An 18,351-nucleotide genomic window follows, 5' to 3' on the forward strand; every position below is an offset into this window, starting at 1 on the left:
ACTTCGCGATATGGTAACCCGGGAAGATGCTGTCCGAGCCGTCCCCGGAAGGGCTGTTGACTGGCTCTTGGCTAGATGCTAGCTTCCCCGTTCCTCGATGGCAGATGGCACTTCATCTTCAGGGATTTGCCTATGAACAGTCCAGCAGGAGAGGTCTCTGCGACTCTGCTTTGTGGAATGCCAGTCCTCACTCAGTGCCGTCAAATAAAAAGACCGCAACGGGCCACTTCTTTTTTTTTCCCATCGCCTCTTTTTTGGGATTCCCCGTCCGTTCCACCACGTCCAGCTCCAAATAGCCCAGGCCGAAGAGATATCGAATCGCCGTCAACGACACCAACCAAACCCCCGTCCGTTTTCCGATCGATCCCCAAACATCCCGTCCACTGCCGCCCCCGTCAGGTATCCGTACCTACGCTACAAAAAAAAATCCCTGACCTGGAACTGTCCACCCTCGCTCTCGGAACTCGGAGCTGCTTCGCCTGACGCTGACGCACCCGACCCTGCCGACACACTGTTTGTTGCTTGTTGGCCGTTGCTTGCTGTTCCGAATTTCTCTCGATCTGGATGTAGGTTATCTGAATTATCCTTTTTTCCCCTCTTCTCTAGCCCCCTAACTGCAAGCTGCGTCCACCCTCACGGCTTGTTGTTGTTTGTCTGCACCATCGTGCCTCTGTGCAGCCAGTAGCATATCGTGTGCGTCCCAGTCCCGCCCAAGCCCAAACACCACCGCGCCGTTTCCCGCCCGCCGTTTCCCACCTCACCGTCTTCGTGCTCCCCGACTAGATCAGCTTCCAAAGGCTCTCTTCTTATCAAGCAGCATAGAGGCTAACCAGCAAACTAGTCGACCATCCCGTTGCGCGTCCCACTGCCGCTCCCGCTCCCGCTACCGCTGCCGCTACCTGCCGTACGGAGTATCCGTCGGCCGCAACCACCACACGCGCGCAACCTCCACGACCCACGACCCACGACCCACGGCCTGGCCCACGCAGCAGGCTAGATAGCATCGGCATCGTTAGGATCGGATCAAATCAACAGCTGCGTTTCGGCGTCACATTGCTGTTCGGGTAGACACACCCTTTTTCTCGCTATCTGTGGCCCTTGACTCGTCCGGCCACCCGCGCGCGCAAAGAACGGCTACGTGCATTTCTTGTCGACGCTGTAATACCTTGTGCCAACGCCCGTTCGACTGTTCTGGTAGCACTGGCCCGTCCGGGAAACCCTCTCTGCCACTTGTCTGCGCTGCCTCGACTGGGCTCCCCCCCCTCCCTCCCCTCTCTCGCGCCGCCGTCGTGCTTCCGTCTTGCCGTTGCCCGCCCTCCCCCCCTCCCTGATCCTATCATCTGGGTATCTCGCCGCGCTCCCTCCGAAGTGTGAGTACCTTCCGTACCCTATTTAGTCCCGTCCGCTCTTCGATCCGCCCGACGACACCGACTACCTAGCCTCGGCTCTCCTCCCCTCCCCGTGCCCTGCACATCGCTTTCCGCCGAGCGGTCTCTCTGCAGTAGCAGTCTGTTGCACTGTGGAGTGTGGCCCAAGGACGGCCTTGTTTCTTGACAGCGCCTGTATCAAGGGGTCCCCTCGCGAGACCCAACCGCCGTCACAATTGCGTCCCAGCTGCGCATCCAGTCCATCCTGTCCCCGGCCGATCCGTCGGAGCAACCTCCCCCGAAACGAAAGTTTCACGACGCCTTTGCCGGACCGGCGCCGGAACCATCTCCCGCACCCACGGAGTGGCCTTCACCGGCCCCTCCACCGCCCTCGGACCCGGCACCACCAGACCGGCTACCAAATATTCGACAGCCGCTTCCACACAGCCCGCCGCGCCCCTCTGCGGCCGGGGGCGGGAATCGCGCTCAACAACCAGCTCCGAAGCCTGTCGTCGTCCCTGACGATGACAGCCGGGCATCAAATTCGGCTACAATGATGGCTGGCAGCCCCAGCAGTCCGGGCACTGCGGACAGTCGACGGGGAGCCAATGCGAAGCGGCCAGCTCAGCGGTCCAGCATTGCGTGCCAGAGCTGCCGCAAGTCAAAAATCAAGTGCAACAACACAGGTGGCGATTCGCCGTGCGACACTTGCATCCGAAATGGCAAAGAATGCACCTATCCAGAAGCGCCGCCGGTGCAGCCTAAGCGCTCAGAGCCCCCCGCCGGTCCAAAGGCGGAGCAGGGCACTGAACGCAAGCGGGTGCGGAGGATGGAGGATATCGTGAAGATGGAGGGTGCCGTGCCGGCCGCTATGATCGCCGAGGATGTGCTATCGATGCCGTATCTAAACGAGGCTGTTTGGTCACAACTGTTTGACATATACCGGCTTCACTTTGCGACCGAGTTGCCTTTCCTGCACTTGGCAACGTTGAAGGAGAAGTTGGGGAGCAGATTCAGGGCTAAGCCCAGCGATACATCCCCAGAAATCAATCTTGTGCTGCTAGGCATTCTGACCTTGACGGCGCGCTTCCATCAGACCTTGGTATCATATGTTACCGTGCCGAAGAATGCATCAAGCGCTGCTGCAACACCGAAACCGCAGCCCCCTGGACCTGACCTCAAGGCGTCTGTGGCGTCGGAGTATTATGCCGAGATCCTGACTAAAGCTCTCGGCGGGCTGAGGACCAGCATGACGGTGGCCTCGGTGGAAAGAGTTCAAGCTTTCCTCATGCTTGGCTTGTACGAATGGAGCCAAGCAGTCCCGAGAGTTGGCGGCATGGCTGCGTGGATGTATGTCGGTGTGGCTATCCGCATGGCCCAGGCCTTGGGTCTCGGCCATGGCGATGGGGAACCCGGAAAGAAGTTCAGCATGCGACCTGCGCTTGCGAGAGGGCCTAGCATTCCTCACTCACAAATGATTATCGCCAAGGAGATTCGAAGGAGGACCATGTTCAGTTGTCTGATACTGGACCGTCTTTTGGGCTGTGGTAAAGACCGGGTGTCCACGATTCGATCTGAGGACCTCCGGATTCAGCTCCCATGCGCCGAAATGTCATTTGATCTGTCAGAGGACGTCTTTACGGGATTCTTGAACCCTGTCCCGGGAATCGACAAGAAGCGGCCTATTAGTGACAGTGTCCTGGGGCGTTTTGTACGTCTGGTTGACCTTTGGGGCGAGATCTCACGGTGGAGTTTTGCGGGTGGTCGCTTCACCGAGACGGAAGCTCCATGGCACTCGGCATCGAAGTTTTGCCAGCTGCGCGAGAAACTCGAGGGTTTCTACGCTGATCTACCTCCCAACTTCCAGTGGTCGGACTCTAACTACTACAAGCACGAGAACCACCAAGCGAGTAGCGTGTATGTTTCGTTGCATATGCTCGGTGCTGTTTGCAGGATAATGCTTCACCGGGAGTATATCCCGTTCATCCCCATCCGCTGTGACAGGCCTGTGGGTCCGCTCGACGAGCCCGTTTTCACTGAGGGTCAGGAGCCGGCCGGCTTCTGGGACACCAGCGCCGAGGAGATCTTCCGTGCGGCGAGGGACATTGTTGACTTGGTGGAAATCTGTGGCGACAAGCTGCCCATGTCAGCACTGGTTTTGTTTTCTGTCTGGACTGCAGCCTTTGTCGGTATCTACGCCGTCCATTTTCCCCACATGGACACCAAGGGCCACATGCTCCCGTCCTTTTCAGGTGATCTTGAAATCACCAAAAACGGTCCTACTGGGACAACCTTCTCCACCCTCAAGCAGATGTCCCGGTGGTTGAAGCTGGCCGAAACGTACTGCAACTACTTCCGTGAGATGGCTTGCTACTACGAAAAGGTCAAGTCAGACTGGGACAAGCACAGCGGTAGGCCGGGCAACAACGAGGGCAAGCTCATCAGCGTGCGGTTAGGCGGTGGCGGTCTCGAGGAGTGGCAGAAACAGAGTCGAAAGATCATCAATAACGGTGAGATACTCGGCACGGGCGGCCCAGACGACAAGCAGTCCTCCCGAGACAGCACCGTCGAGCCAAATTCCCACCAACAGCAACAGCAACAACAACAACAACAACAACAACACGAAGAGAAGCCCTCCCGGTCAACTTCATTCACCCCGATCAACTCTTCCAACCACCACCCCCAACCCTACCATCATCAGTCGCACGACTCCAACGGCAAAATGGAAGACAACGCTGACAGCTGGCGCTTCCACCCACATCACCCGCATCAGCCATCCCCTTCTCAGTCATCTACCACGATCCCCTCGCCAGAAATGCCCATGGTTTCCTTCCCGACGCTGCCGCTGGGGTACTCGTCGAATGAGATTGTGAGCTATGTGGCCGAGGCGCAGAGCATGCCCTGGTTTCATGCTCCCGGGGGGATCGACCAGTTTGCGCACGGGACAAAGGAGAGCGAGACGCTGGATAACGGGAATTTGTTTTGGGGGAGTATACCGGAGGCTATCTTGATGGGGGCTGGGCCCGGGGGGCAGGCGCAGATGGGTGGGGGTTTTGCTTAGTTGGGTAGGGATTGTGGTGAATGACCATGTATGTGTGTGCTTTTTGCAAGGGGCGATGTGCTTTTTGAGAGAGAAAGATGGTGATTTGGTGGGACATACTTTGATTGAATATGGATTGGAATTTTTTTATTTTATTTTATTTTTTGATTATTTATCCGTGTGCATTTAGTGGTTTGTCATCTGTTTATTATGTTTTTGTCAAGTTAAAGGGCGGCGGTGGGTATATGTTATCTCGCATTAGGGGTTCAAGGAGTGGGGGGTGAAGTGGAACGGGAAAGAAAGCTTGGTTATTTATCACTTATAAGTTGAGACCGATTTTTTTTTTCTTTTTTCTTTTTTTCACGCGCTGGTTTATTCTATGAAAAACTCTTCTCTGGCTTGTGGATTTCTTTTTGGATGCGTGTACGAAAACAAAGGTTACGGACTTTGGTTATGTAGGTAGGGTATGAAGGGCAGGTTTCATGTGATCCACATGTTTGTTTTCATGATGTTCTATATGACGATGCTCTTTAAATGGGCAAGGCTGTGGTCGATGGGGTTATTGGTTTCATGGGAGGGCATTTGTTCTTGAAACCCGGTTTTCTTTGTGGTTTGGCAATTGCCATCTACATGGTTGGGAAATAGAGGTAAACGTGGTGGAAGTAATGAATGGCCACCTTCAAGAAGAGTTCGATACCGGGGGCTGTGGCCTGTGTTTACGTGGTGAAACATTAGATTGAAGCTGGCTGTTCGAAAATATTTATAGGAAATTTGGGGCGGGGGTTGGCGCGAGCAGGGAAAATGACAGAGTCAATGACCAAGGGCAAGTTGTGGTAGGGTGTGATAAAAATTGACGTTGGTTTTAAACACACTTCTTTCAGCACAAGAGCCAGTCTTGTCGATGAGGTTTTGTATGGGGCTTTATTTCCTGTTTCTCGCTGGAACATGTATTTTTGTTTCTCTTGAACTGTGTAGGTAGGTAAAGTTACACTCCACGTGTACAAACCTCGTCTTGCTTGTTGCTGCTTTGTCAAGGTACATGATGGCTTGCCGAATGCGGCCAGGATAGGTAGGTAAGGTATGTTCGACCTTTGAATTCCAGTACCAAGTCCATCAACGAGAATCCGGTCTTTGTTTCAGCACGCTGCCAGATAAACCCAGACGAGCAAGTCCACCAAGCTACCGTGTTGCACTTGCAAAGAGCTCGACAAAGTTTCCACAAAACCAACATCCTAAAATCCAAACCACTTAGCCAGGGCAGCAAATATGCCACCGGAAAGATCACCGAGGTCCAGCAATGCTGGCGTAACTAAAGTTCCTGCTGGCCCCAGTAATACTGGTGCCTCTGGTAACACCATTGTGTACGCTCTCCAGAGGTTGACAAGAAGGCAAGAAAGAGAACTTGCCGACAGATTAGCAGGCACGATCAACGTCCAGCACGCTCCTGTTAGAGAGGATCACACTCGCCCTCAGACCCTTGAAGAAGCGACCTACAGGAACGTCGCGCTCTTCTTGCCGATCGAGCATTGGCCAAACCAAAGAAATGTCGAATCAGCAGCTCACAGAATGCGCGCCGCCCTAACGAGCAATCAAGCGTTTAGATTTCAGAATCTCGGGGACCCGCTAAGGCAGCATTGGTACGCAGATGAGGAATTAGGACGAACAGTACAGCAGATGTACAAGGGGTGGAGTGACCAGTTTGATGAGAAGCTTAGACAGACACACCAAAACATCCGGGCAGTAGCCAACGAACTTGGCATGATTGACGAGGATAGCCAAAACAAGGTGTGGAAGAGAATGGAGAACGTCTTTGGTGATGCCGCGAAGATCAAAAGGCTCGAAAAGGAACTCGCCTCGACAAAGGAGCTTGTTGAGAGTTACCACACTCAGTACAACTTTCTAGATCCAAAAATCGAGTCCAACGCTAGGAAGATAGAACGACTTCAGACGGACGTCAAAGCCAAGGACACGCTCATCAGCAAGGCGGATGCAGAGAGCGACAAGTACAGGGTTGATTATTATCTTCGCATGCTCCTCCAGCATTGGGGAATCACGAATGGGGATCACCTGGACCCAAGCCGGTGGCAAAAGTATGACAATGCGAACCGCTTTGCCGCGGAGTTTCAGGAATATCTCGACGACGTGCTGAATGGCATACCGACATCTAGCGGCAACCTCCTTGTGCAGGTCAGGCCGCCCATCGGTGTCAAGCAGCTGATGCGTGTGGCCTCGGTACACCGAATCGTCCACGGGGTCGACCTTCTGGTCGACTGCCGAGTTGTAGCTCTGCGACTTGTTTCGGCTCGACATGATGAGGCAAACACCACCGAGGTGAGCCTGTTGCCCAAGGACCTTGAAGGTCGTTCAGAGGGCGAGACGTTCAGCCAGGTCTATGTTCCTCCTCCGCCCCCTCCAACCCTATCAGCGGTGACGACTGGCATGGCACAGTTGACGACCTCTAGCCAAAGAGCCCAGCTCACGGAAGAGCAGCGAGAAGAGAGGGTCGGGGCGATCAAGATGGAAGCCCAGTTCTTGGTCGGGCCTGGAGTTACAAACGAGGAGCGTACCTGGCAAGCGTTGTTCGACGGGACAGTCCTTCAACTATACAACCTGAACGCCATCGCCTGCGAGCATATTCGTTAGTACCCATCTGTGCCGGGGAAAAGCTGATGACTGACAAATAAACCCACCTCCCCAACAGTCGTAGCCTTGACCGGACGCAAATCGCTCACCAGTCGACAGTTGGAGGAACGCAACATACTCCAGAGCCATGTCGACTTCATTAACAAATGGGCTTCCATCATGGAGATGGTGCACCTCTACGCCAAGAAGGCCCAGCTCCGTCCAGGCTCGTGGAAGCTGTGGGGCGGGCACTGGTTCAGAATACGAAACAGGATGACGGAGCAATGTTTCGGCGCCCACGATACTCTCGCACCCGGCCAGAGCCCTTGGTCGAGAAGGACCAAGCGCGGTCTCTTTCACGACTACGTCGGCCTGTTTGGACAGACGTGCAAGCTCTTCAACCAGCCCGCCTTGCAAACTGAAGAGTCGTTCAAGAAAGAGCTGCACCGGCTCAACATGGAACGCTGGAACCTCTACCGGTATGCCATTCAGACATGGACCCATGGCGACGCCAGGGGCGGGATCAACGACAACGGCCAGTACCGCGGTAATCCGCCAAAGCCCACGCACCCCAAGAAGGTCAACCTATGGGTGGAATGGAACTGGATCTATGAGACCGATCAGTGGAAGTATGCGCCACGACTAGACCCCAAACAGCCTCCTGGAGCTCGTAAGTGTTGGCAAGTCTCTGGTGGACTTCGATGCTAACAGCACCTCTAGCCGCCCTTTGGGACCCCCTCATTGGAACAGAACCCTTCAAAGACTTCAGCCCTTATGGTCCTGTCAGACTCGCGATCAGGTTCGAGGAGCATAACAACCCCCACGCGAGTACGTGGGGGATCGTCAATAAAAAGAAGCACCCACCATGATGGGATTTACAGAAAGCGAGGCTTGGGGTCTTTTGAATCCTCCACCAAAGAAAACGAAGTTCGTTACATATTCTACAACCTGAAAACTAAAATAAAATTATCTAAAGTGTTTTCATATGAATACAGACAAGCAGGCAAAGAAACAGCCAAGCGCTCTTATAGTGCCCCACTGTGAAACAGGAGAAGTAATCCGACTGAAGAGAAGGGCGAAGTCATGGATAAAAAGAAAAAGGTCGATACACCAAATACACAACTAACTCCCATGCCGTGGTCAAGGAACCCCTCAACCTCCACGCACGCTTTTCCTGTATAAAACAAACTCTCTTGCAATGTTTCTTCCAGACCTGATGTGTGGTATTGAAGAAAGACCAACATCTCCCGACAACTATCTGTTCTCCATCTTTGTGATCAGATTCCTAACCGGCGAGTTTTTCACAGCAGGCGTTCCCACCCTCCCAGCGACGGGTGGAGGCGGTGACGATACGGGCGTCTGGGGTGGCCCTGGCGAAAAGGGAATTGCCCCGGTGCTACTAAAGACGGGCAAATCTCCTCTCTTCATCGGGGCCATGGCCGACACGGGAGTGGCCACGTTGGGAGGCAGCCACTGCAGTGGTTGCTGTTGCCGTTGAACATTCGACTCAGGGGCAGGGCCATCAGGATGATAATGGACGAACATATCCATCGGGGTTGGAGTTGAGGTAGTCCTGTGGGGCGAAACTCCACGAACGGGACTCGAGAAGGTGGGAGTGAAAGAACTCATAGCGGAGTTGGAAAAGGTTTCAGAAGCCGGGTAAAGCGGAGATGCTGGCGATTCTGAAGGTTGATAATGGCCTGGTGATGATAAGGCAGGCAGAGGGTAGTTCTCTGCGGCTGACGCAAGGGGGCTCGAGACAAAGGTGGACTCAGTGTCGGATGGGGTGGCGGGAACCGTCTGGTTTTCCGGTGGTTGAACTGAGAGGAGAGGTTTATTTTCGTTCGGCTCGGTAGGCACCGTCACAGAGATGGTATCTGTTGCGGCAAGTTTGGCTTGCGCATTTCGTTCCCGTTCCCGAGCATCACGCACCGCCTTGGACACAACAGTGATCTTAATCTTCTTCATGTCTTTCGCCAGCTTATCGACTTCGTCACCACCCTCGCCACCGGACTTTGGAAGTTCGGGTGCTGCCACAGCGGGGGCACCAACATGTTTCTTGGAAACTCTTGGGGCTCTGGGAACAGGCTCCTTCTTGGCTGGGGCCCGAGTTTTTCTCACATTGATTCCGGAAGCATTGGTCCGAACACTTGCGACAGAATCAGATCTGACATGTTCCAACCTCGAGCCGGCACGTATCGGTGCTGTAGGAAGTGGCGGTGCCGAGTCCACAGTCTCCGACACCGCTGTCGACACCGTTGTTGACGCAGTACTAAGTCGCCGACTGGGGGGTGGTCTTTTCTTCTCCGTAGCAAGCACTGCTGGACCGGCGACTGTTTTTCGTCGTGATTTGCGATCATCGTCCTCGTCTTCTAAGTACGTCGGCCTAGTTTTACGCTCTCTTAACGACATTCTGGTGGGTGCTCGTTCTACAATCACCGGAGGAGGAACGTCAACCGGGATAGTCTGTGGATCTGCATCTTCTGCACCTTGAGCCAAGGCAAACTGACGTTCGCGCCGGGCTCGAGTTGCCTCTGCGCCAAGCTCCTCATGAGTGCAGCTGTCCGTCTGTCGTTCTGATGGGATCAGCAATCTGCTTAGTTCGAGAGCTGCTGTGGTCCACGCAACGTCAGGTGGAGGAGGTGTAGGCGCCCTGTAACTATGGCCGTGGCTGTTTGGTACGCCGAAACCTGACACACTGCGGCGAGTATTCTTTGGAGGCACAGCTGCTCTAGCTGCTGATGCTTGTGTTGGCGAAGAGTAGGTTGGCGGAATGACATTTCGAGGCTTCCTGATCTCAACCGAGGGGGCACTGATGGCGGCTTCGAGTGCTTCAAGCTCTGGAACAGACCACCACGATGGGTCGTACCGACGGGCTCGGTCCTCTTTTGGTGGGTTTCCTTTCACAGCCTCTACTGTGCCCAGCTTCTGGCCCATCTCGTAACCAAGTCCAGAGGGAGCTACCTCCTGCTTGGCGCGAGGACCATCGCCAGCGAGACCACATATGTGGCTCAGTACCCCCGAGCACAAAGCCCGATCGCTGTAACCGCCTTCCAGAACGCTGATAACCCGCCCCTCCACACTTGTGCCCTCTTCGGCAGCAATCTTCACGACGTCTCTGGTTAGTCGGGCATAGAATTCAGTCGGGACATTGACGTTGTGCCGCTGCATGCCGGGGCTTTCCCACTCGCTGGCGTCAAAACCGGCAGACAAAAAGATGGCGGCTCTTGAATTCACCCCCTGAGCACGTAGTTTCTCGGTCTGGACCCTCAAGTACTCCCGAGTCTTGTCTAGCAAAATCGAGTATTTGGACTCGTACAATGCCCAAAAGTCAGCCTCCGTCTTCCATGGCTGCAGATGAACATTCCAGATACTCTGGCCGTGCGCGTTGTCGATACATATGCTGGCGTTCCTAACCTTGTCTTCATCGCCCATCTCGCACGGGTAAGAGTTGATGTCGTGCAAACTAAAGTACCCAATCGATGTTTTCTTCCACCAGGCTGCATTCTTACCCAGCCCAGCGGACCTCGCATTATGTAGCCAGGCAATGGACTGGGAGCCATCGCCGTGATGAAGGTCGAAATCGATGATCGCCGCGTGGGTTAGACCGTGGCTGAGGATGGCGTGCATGATACCGACATGAACATTGTTTATCCAGCAGAACCCTGACGGATAGGAGCCAGAGCAATGGTGACCAGGCGGTCGGATGGCAACAAAGGCCCGCTGTGGCCCCTGGGGACGAAACACGGCATCGACCGCATCACATACACCCCCCAATGCTCCCTCAAGAGCCTCCAAGGTTTCTGCGCAGAGATATAGATCCCCCTCATGAAGTTTTTGAGGAGCGCCCGTGTTGGCCCCGCGGTCGATATCTGGTCGCTGGAGCTCTTTTCCGTTGATGGCCAGCTTCGATTCGGCCGTCTCACACATGATCTTGAGCTCTTCCATCCATTTCGTACCGTGGACATTGGTCACCGTCTGGGAGGTTAGCGGAAGTCGCCTGTCGCTTTTTTGTATTCGAAAAGGTATTGTGGGCAGCTGCGCCGGGTTGGCCTCTGGGGCAATTGGAAAGTCCCCATCCTGATGTCGTTCGCCCAGCCGGACATATGCGGCAGATACACCCAGGACACAGGCCTTAACCCTCTCTGGTCGTTCGACAATGGTGCTGAGCTGCGCTTTCGAGGTTTTTGGTCGCGAGAATCTGTGACCGTAGCAGGCATCCTGAAGAATGACAACCGTCTCGGCCGGGCGGTTCCAGTCCGGCCCATGGAGAGCATCTAGCTCAGCTTTGAAGTGAGCATTCGCGACGGCTTGCGGGGTCAGGATGGGCTTCTCTGGAAATTCGGGCGACATGCTTCTCAGTGGTGATCTGGCGGACCTCGATGGGGTTGGAGAGAGGATGCTGGCGGAGCTTGCTCGGCGGAGTGGCGTTACACCGTTGACCGAGCGGAGCGAGTTCGTTGAGGCTTTTCTTAGTAGGGCGGGAGTGCCAGCCCTGGATGGTGATCTGACGGAGGAAGAGTTGGACAGCGGACTGCGCATGGCACTGCTTGGTCGACGCGGGGAGCTCTCAGAAGGATAATCATACGAGGAGGTGGGCTTGAGGGGGCTAGGCCGAGGGGCGCGGGGCTGCCTTGCCGGCGATGAGGTGGTTGATATGGTCAGGTGTTGGAGCGACTGGGTCAAGTCGCCCTCTCTGGGACTCTTTGAGCCATCTTTGTTGCTTGCGGGCCTGTCTTGCTGGGGGTCAACTTGAGGTTGGAAGGTCCTCTTTGGACGAGAGGACAACTCAGACAACGACGCCGGCGACGCCATTATGAATGAGGTCGGTGTTGATGCAGCTGCTGCATGGGGCACAAAGCCGTCTTTCTCGTTTTGAAGGCCAGGAAAAAGCCAAAAAGTGATTTATTCTGTCTGATGTCTCGAACAGCAGCTGGCATGAAGTCATTGGTCTATGCTTGTGGTGGACAGCTGTAAATTGGCTCCAATTTGGCCTCCCTGTGCCCCCCACAAGCTCCTGGACTTGGCGCAACAATCCAGACCGCGTCACGCGTCAGGACGTCATAGCAATGCCTGTACACGTGACAGGGAGCTTTAGGCATTCTTGGTAGTGAATTGCATCTCCTGTAACCTCCAAAGTCCTTCGGTGGAGGTTTTCAGAAAGTTATCCGACACCGCCTCGAATCTGTTGTCTCCTATCGATATCTCTCCATCCATATTCACATCTGTGGACAAGGGCTCCCTGCTGATGGAGCACCCGACCTTTTGGATTACTAGGTCATCGCTGCTTTGACCAAGCTTCTGGAAGCATGCATGAGCAAGTGCCGGCATCAACAGGTGGGTACTGAAGCACTGTTAGCAAGAACAGCGCATCACTGGCACAGATTGGCGAGGGGCACAAGTACTTTGAGCATGAGTATTTCTCTCATTCGAGGTGGACGGTTAAGGATCTCCATAAGGTTATATTTCTGTCCGCATTTCCCTGCACGTTCTACAAGCATGCACTAAGGAGTATTGGCTGATGAGATGCCAAGAATATTGAATGCAGACGCGGGGTAGCTACACTTCATTGTCGTCACCCCTTCCCGTCACCCCCAATCATATGCTTCCACAGCCTTCAGGCCAGGCGTTTTTGTCGCCAGGAGCATACGGTGGCCTTCCAATGCATTTCAGCCGCACTCTAACAGAACAAAGAGTCGGTCATGGAAACCTTACCGAGCCCAAACAAAACAGAGGCGCCATGTGGCAGAGGATGAAGAGCTCGGGACTTGCTCGACGATATTTATTTCAAATGGGCCACAGTATGCGAGACCCCAGCCTCGCCCTTGAGATTTCTATAGCTACTTAACTGAAGCTATGTCCTTCTCTCCATTGTGCCCGTGACCGTTCTTGGGCACTTCTCGCTGGTTTACCAAGACGACGGAATGATGGTTCGAAAATATCTCCCACTCATTGTCCTGGTGCAGCCAGGAGTCGTCACTGCGATACTCGAGCAATATGTCGAAGTAGTCCACACCATCGATGTCCAGGCCATACATGTCAACAATTTTCCACCACCAAATATGACTGTCCAAGCAATGGCACTACAGGCAGGCGTCACGGCTTGCTCTGTTGCCAATCTTGTGGTCACATCATGTGCCAGCGCTGGGGCTCTCGCTACAACAGCTCCACTCGGGGAGATGTTTGACTGCTTATGCTGCTTCTCAGGCACGGCCCTCTACCCGGCATACTCGTCATGTGCATCATATATCTACAACTCAGTGGAGGGGGCCACTTCGGCCTTTTCAGGTATGTTGGCTGAGGCTTACTGATATGTCACTGGAGGGCCACGGCCACTAATTGCCCCAATCACCAGCAATGTCGGTCATCTGGGATGGTTGCCTTTCTGTTAGTCCCATCTGCTCCAACCGTCCAACGACCCCAAGGACGACCACGGTCGATGCCAGCACCACCCGAGACGTAGTGACTGCTGGACCTTCATCCACCCCCAGAGCCTGCGCCTCCTTCGCCAATATTGTACGATCCTGCTCAAGCAAGATCCCCAACTTCACCGCTATCTCGGACAGAGAGCTGGCAGAGTGCATGTGCTACGACCCTTTCGGCTCATATACGACCGTCGCGGAGGACTACGCGAGCACCTGTGCTGCCTGGGCGACAACAGGCAGGTCGACTGATTACAGCAGTAAGCAGAAGCAACCAGTCGTGATATAGTTTTATGAGGTTGAGTCTAACGTCAAAACAGTCTTTGCAGCGTTCACTACATTCTGTGATGACTATCCACCTGGTGGAGCGACCATCAGGGGAAGCAGCGGCGGCGGCAATGATAATGGCGACATCATCCTCACCTCTGCCGGAAGCCGAAGCCTGGGGGGCAATGGCAATATTGTTGATCTCATCCCGACTGCCTCACCGACTGAACCTCCACCCAATGACGAAGAATCCAACACAACCCCAACGCCTCCACCTTCACCCTCTGGACCTTCCGGCGCCATGTCCTTGCGAGATGCAAGATATGGCCTGCTGAGCTGGATCATGCTGGCTTTGTCGGCATATATGCTCTGTTGAGAGCATGCTGAACACATGACACCGAAGAGCAGATCAACCTCGTATGAGAACCGAGTGGACATGGCAAGGTATTTTAGAAGGGTTTTCATAACATCCAATAATCCGTACCCCTATTATGTACACATGACCCAGTATTTACAACACTAAATACAATATTTGTCCCTATCTATCCTCCTTATCCCCCTCCCAGAATAACCTTCTAAACCAGCGCTGTTATATGCCGAAAAAAACGAGGAAAAAAAACCAGAAGCCAAACAAATGCTAGAACTTGAAGCAACCAAAAAAAAAAAAGCAAAAGAAGGGAAAGCATCACCCGCAAACCCCAACCACACCTCCAGCACAATCCCCCCAAACCATCGCCTTCGGTACAAGCTCCAGCCCATTATACTCAATCCTCCCATCGACCCACTTCTCCTTTTCTTCTTCCTCTGCCTCCTCCCGTTCAACCTTTTCCCCTTCACCATCCTCCTCGACCGGCGAAGGAGCAGGCAGCTCATAACAAAAACTCTCCCTCACCCTCTCCATAATCTTCATAATCTCCTCCTTATCCCCCCTCGGATCAATCAACTCAATTGCCCTATTCCCCCTATCACCATCACCGCTGCTGCTGCTGCTGCTCTCTTGCGCATCAATCACAAGATACCCCTCCTCCAAATTGGGGAACGACTTTAAGAAGGAATATTTGTTGTACACCTCCCACTCTCTCCTGATTTCTGAGCTGACATAGTCGACAGCGACTTTGGTGATGAGCTCCAGACAGATGTCGGCTGGCGGGGAGGGGGTGGAGTAGCCTAGCGGAGAGACAGGACGGGGGTAGTACAGGATGTCGGTGCCGGGGTGGAAGTAGGTGTTTATCTGGGGGAGGAGGACCAAGGAGCGGAGGGATTCCTGGCGGGATTCGTGGCAGACGGAGAGAAGGGTGGGTGGGGGAGTTGGGGAGGTGGAGGACTGGGTGAGGACGACGACGCGAGGGGAAAGGACGAGACGCCAGATATGGAGGCGGAGTTCGGCTGGGAGGAAGGGGAAGAGGTGAAATTCATCGGAGGCCATCCTTGATGCTGTGGTTCAGAAGATGGTGGTGTGTATCAGCACAGGATATGGCGCAGGTGTGTGAAGCTTCCAGGTTGGGCTCGAAAACAGGCGTGTATGAATCAATCCAAAGCGGCCGGAGGGATGGCAACCTGGCTTGAGAAAAAGAACGGATTAAATAGTACACAATTGGACTTGTCGAGATGTCGTGAAGGTATCTCAAAAAACATGAGAGCGATGCGAATGAGAGAAATCGTGTCGGGGTATCCGCTTATAAGAATCTCACATAGAAACGAACCACGAAACAAAAAATTGACGAGGCCAAGACACAGCTAAGCAATGACCAAATAGATGAACGGCTCTTTTGTGCCCGTGTTGTATTGTGTTGTCAGGTCAGAGCCGGTCAGGCTGGTCCCGAGGTCAAAACTGTGCTTCCAGTGGAGTATCCTTTTTCGTTGTCTAAAAGTCCGTGGTCATTTGACAGCACTTTTTGACACTTGGATGAAGCCTGAGCACACACACACGACGCAAGCGCAAGGAATAGCCTAGAGTTTTATAGTTCTGATCACAATGCAAACAAGGGAAAGAGTTGGCCAGGTCGGACAACCTGAGAAACAACCATTCCCAAGCTTTCCAGCTCCAATTTGATGTCATTATGCGCCGAGGCTGGCGCAGCAGAGTCGGTATCTCTGGGCAGCGCGGCTCGGATTTTGCTAGTGGTGAAGAACAGGGAAGGGCCAAGGGGTCATGGGTGCGGGAGCGCTTGTTCGACGATCTCCCCGAGTTGAACCGAATTTTTTTCTACATGGCGAAGGAAAATATGGACTCGGGATGCAACATTATAGCCGAAGTAGGAGGGAGTACAACAAAGAGGAATAGCCAGATATTGTTGGTGCCCGTCGCCGGCAATGCGTCCCGGCAGGAGAGAGAAATCGCCTGATTTTGGGCCAGAAGGATCTTTGACGTTGGTCATTTGGGACTTGGGCTCGGGTTGGGGTTAGCTGGGCAGAAGTGGGGCATCAATGGAGAAACCTGAGGGATCCAAACAATCTCCTGGAGTTCCAGGAAGGTTGCCATATCTTCAACTTCGCCAGAGTTAAACATCCAGTTCAAGCTTCGGGCGTGGTAGGTCATGTTATCTTCGGGTACTGCTAGGTTGCGTCCGTGGTGTTCATTTGACATTTGTGCCTGTTGCCGTAGCGGACCGCCCTCCAGAGAAGGAGACGAGGTGGTGAATAGACGATGAATGATAGTTGTGGCATATTACTCAATCATGCCATAAGGCTCCAAATTGCGTACCGATATGAGAAAACAAAAGCCACTGTTCCCTGGTTGCGAAATAGGAGGGATTTATGCCGATCTTGTGGGTTGCGGAAAGGTGCTGGTATCTTTTCTTGGACGTGGCCGTACTGATGGCTCTTGAATTCAAGACAGGAGATGCATCCATATGGGCCAAGGTTACTGATAATCTGGACATATGTACATACGGCGATACGTCACAATCACAACAGCTTGGAAAGGTCCAAGAGACAGTCATGGTGGGGCATGGGTTGGAGATCAAATCGAGGGGTAGCCTTATGGATCCACCTTAACCGTTTGCTCCACTCGACTTTTGGAGAATTTCCAGGCTTGGCAGCGGGTTCAAAGAACGAGGGGCATTTTCACGAGCAACAGTCGACAACGGCTCACTTGGCTTTTGGTTGCGGTAACGGACAGGAATGTGGGCAACTGCAAGAAGAATGGCTTCTACGACCAGATCGGCATCCTCTGCCGCCCTCACTTTTGAGCTGGTGGGAAAGTGCTCTGTATGTGCAATCCCTCTCCTCTCCATGCTGCTGGACATGCCTGACAACTAATGCAGATATCTAACAGACAACCCGTGCCCGCGCATCCATCTTGACGCTGCCCCACGGTCAGGTCAACCTCCCAATTTTCATGCCTGTAGCCACGCAGGCTTCACTCAAAGGCCTTACCCCCGAACAACTCGAGGCAACTGGATGCCGTCTCTGCCTCAACAACACCTACCATCTCGGCCTGAAGCCTGGTCAGGAAGTCCTCGATGCTGTAGGAGGCGCGCACAAGTTTCAGGGATGGAACCACAATCTTCTTACTGATAGTGGCGGGTACGTGGCCAACTCTAGTCATGGGAAGCAAAATAGCTGAGATGTCAAAGGTTTCAGATGGTCTCGCTACTCAAGCTGGCCAACGTCACCGAGGAAGGTGTGCGCTTCCTCTCACCACACGACGGCAGCCCTATGCTCTTAACCCCCGAGCACTCGATGAGCCTCCAAAACTCGATCGGATCCGACATTATGATGCAGCTGGACGATGTCCTCGTCACTACACACCCAGACAAGGCGCGCATGAGAGAGGCGATGGAGCGCAGTGTACGTTGGCTCGACAGATGTATCGCTGCCCACAAATACCCAGAAAGGCAGAACCTGTTCTGCATCATTCAGGGTGGACTGGACCTGGAGATGCGCCGGGAATGCTGCCGCGAGATGGTCGCTCGTGACACACCCGGTATCGCCATTGGCGGACTGAGCGGAGGTGAAGCAAAGGATGACTTCTGCAAGGTGGTGGCCACTTGCACGGAGCAACTACCAGAACTCAAGCCGAGATACGTCATGGGAATTGGGTACCCAGAGGATCTTGTGGTCAGCGTGGCGCTGGGAGCAGATATGTTCGACTGCGTGTGGCCCACACGCACTGCGCGGTTTGGGAATGCCATCACCAAGCATGGTGTACTCAACATGAAAAGAGAGATGTATGCCGCTGATTTCGGGCCCATCGAGGAGGGTTGTGGGTGTCAGTGTTGCAGGCCTGCCGGCCAAGAAGGGTCGCTGGGCATCACAAGGGCATTCATTCACCACAATGCCGCCAAAGAGACAGTTGCGGCGCACCTGCTGACACTACACAACGTGTGGTATCAGCTGGATCTGATGAGGCAGGCCAGAGAGGCCATCATTGCTGACCAATTCCCGGCATTCGTCAAGAAGTTTTTTGCTGGACTGTACCCTGACGGACAGAGCTATCCATCGTGGGCAGTCAACGCATTGCGTGGTGTTGGCATCGAGTTGCTAGAGAGGTGATGTAAAGGTATAGACAAAAATGAATAGATGTACAAGCTACCCAAGATATATCTCTAAATCACTTTACATACTAGTAACTAGGGTAATCAGGGGCAACTTTGCATGACAAAGGGTTAGGGTTGAAGAACTAGGCCTT

The 18,351-nt window shown here is 53.8% G+C and overlaps 8 protein-coding genes across 8 annotated transcripts; 5 read left to right on the forward strand and 3 right to left on the reverse strand.

Moving 5' to 3' along the window:
• Positions 1-26: 26 nt before the first annotated feature.
• On the forward strand, positions 27-1,001 carry QC761_0026640 (uncharacterized protein; the record flags this gene model as incomplete). Its single annotated transcript, XM_062872179.1, has 3 exons — positions 27-153; positions 297-513; positions 842-1,001. The coding sequence occupies 3 exons, from the start codon at positions 27-29 to the stop codon at positions 999-1,001; spliced, it is 504 nt and encodes a 167-aa protein (XP_062736152.1).
• A 919-nt stretch (positions 1,002-1,920) lies between these two features.
• On the forward strand, positions 1,921-4,428 carry QC761_123150 (uncharacterized protein; the record flags this gene model as incomplete). Its single annotated transcript, XM_062875576.1, has 1 exon — positions 1,921-4,428. One exon carries the CDS (start codon positions 1,921-1,923, stop codon positions 4,426-4,428), a length of 2,508 nt encoding a protein of 835 aa, XP_062736153.1.
• Positions 4,429-5,673: 1,245 nt separating this feature from the next.
• Positions 5,674-7,898, forward strand: QC761_123155 (uncharacterized protein; the record flags this gene model as incomplete). The annotated part of the gene is made up of 3 exons (XM_062875577.1): positions 5,674-7,045; positions 7,109-7,699; positions 7,750-7,898. 3 exons carry the CDS (start codon positions 5,674-5,676, stop codon positions 7,896-7,898), a joined length of 2,112 nt encoding a protein of 703 aa, XP_062736154.1.
• A 385-nt stretch (positions 7,899-8,283) lies between these two features.
• HOS3 (histone deacetylase) lies at positions 8,284-11,844 on the reverse strand (the record flags this gene model as incomplete). The annotated part of the gene is made up of 1 exon (XM_062875578.1): positions 8,284-11,844. The coding sequence occupies one exon, from the start codon at positions 11,842-11,844 to the stop codon at positions 8,284-8,286; it is 3,561 nt and encodes a 1,186-aa protein (XP_062736155.1).
• Positions 11,845-12,123: 279 nt separating this feature from the next.
• Positions 12,124-12,464, reverse strand: QC761_0026680 (uncharacterized protein; the record flags this gene model as incomplete). The annotated part of the gene is made up of 2 exons (XM_062872180.1): positions 12,435-12,464; positions 12,124-12,330 (listed from the first exon to the last, which is right to left on the reverse strand). Exons 1-2 carry the CDS (start codon positions 12,456-12,458, stop codon positions 12,124-12,126), a joined length of 231 nt encoding a protein of 76 aa, XP_062736156.1. The 5' UTR covers positions 12,459-12,464.
• Positions 12,465-12,953: 489 nt separating this feature from the next.
• On the forward strand, positions 12,954-14,272 carry QC761_123170 (uncharacterized protein; the record flags this gene model as incomplete). Its single annotated transcript, XM_062875579.1, has 3 exons — positions 12,954-13,317; positions 13,385-13,711; positions 13,772-14,272. The coding sequence occupies 3 exons, from the start codon at positions 12,954-12,956 to the stop codon at positions 14,092-14,094; spliced, it is 1,014 nt and encodes a 337-aa protein (XP_062736157.1). The 3' UTR covers positions 14,095-14,272.
• A 131-nt stretch (positions 14,273-14,403) lies between these two features.
• On the reverse strand, positions 14,404-15,144 carry QC761_123180 (uncharacterized protein; the record flags this gene model as incomplete). The annotated part of the gene is made up of 1 exon (XM_062875580.1): positions 14,404-15,144. The coding sequence occupies one exon, from the start codon at positions 15,142-15,144 to the stop codon at positions 14,404-14,406; it is 741 nt and encodes a 246-aa protein (XP_062736158.1).
• A 1,602-nt stretch (positions 15,145-16,746) lies between these two features.
• QC761_123190 (uncharacterized protein) lies at positions 16,747-18,215 on the forward strand (the record flags this gene model as incomplete). The annotated part of the gene is made up of 3 exons (XM_062875581.1): positions 16,747-16,928; positions 16,996-17,246; positions 17,297-18,215. The coding sequence occupies exons 1-3, from the start codon at positions 16,842-16,844 to the stop codon at positions 18,213-18,215; spliced, it is 1,257 nt and encodes a 418-aa protein (XP_062736159.1). The 5' UTR covers positions 16,747-16,841.
• Between the last annotated feature and the right edge of the window lie 136 nt (positions 18,216-18,351).

Source organism: Podospora bellae-mahoneyi (assembly GCF_035222275.1).
Source record: "Podospora bellae-mahoneyi strain CBS 112042 chromosome 1 map unlocalized CBS112042p_1.2, whole genome shotgun sequence".
NCBI lineage: Eukaryota > Fungi > Ascomycota > Sordariomycetes > Sordariales > Podosporaceae > Podospora > Podospora bellae-mahoneyi.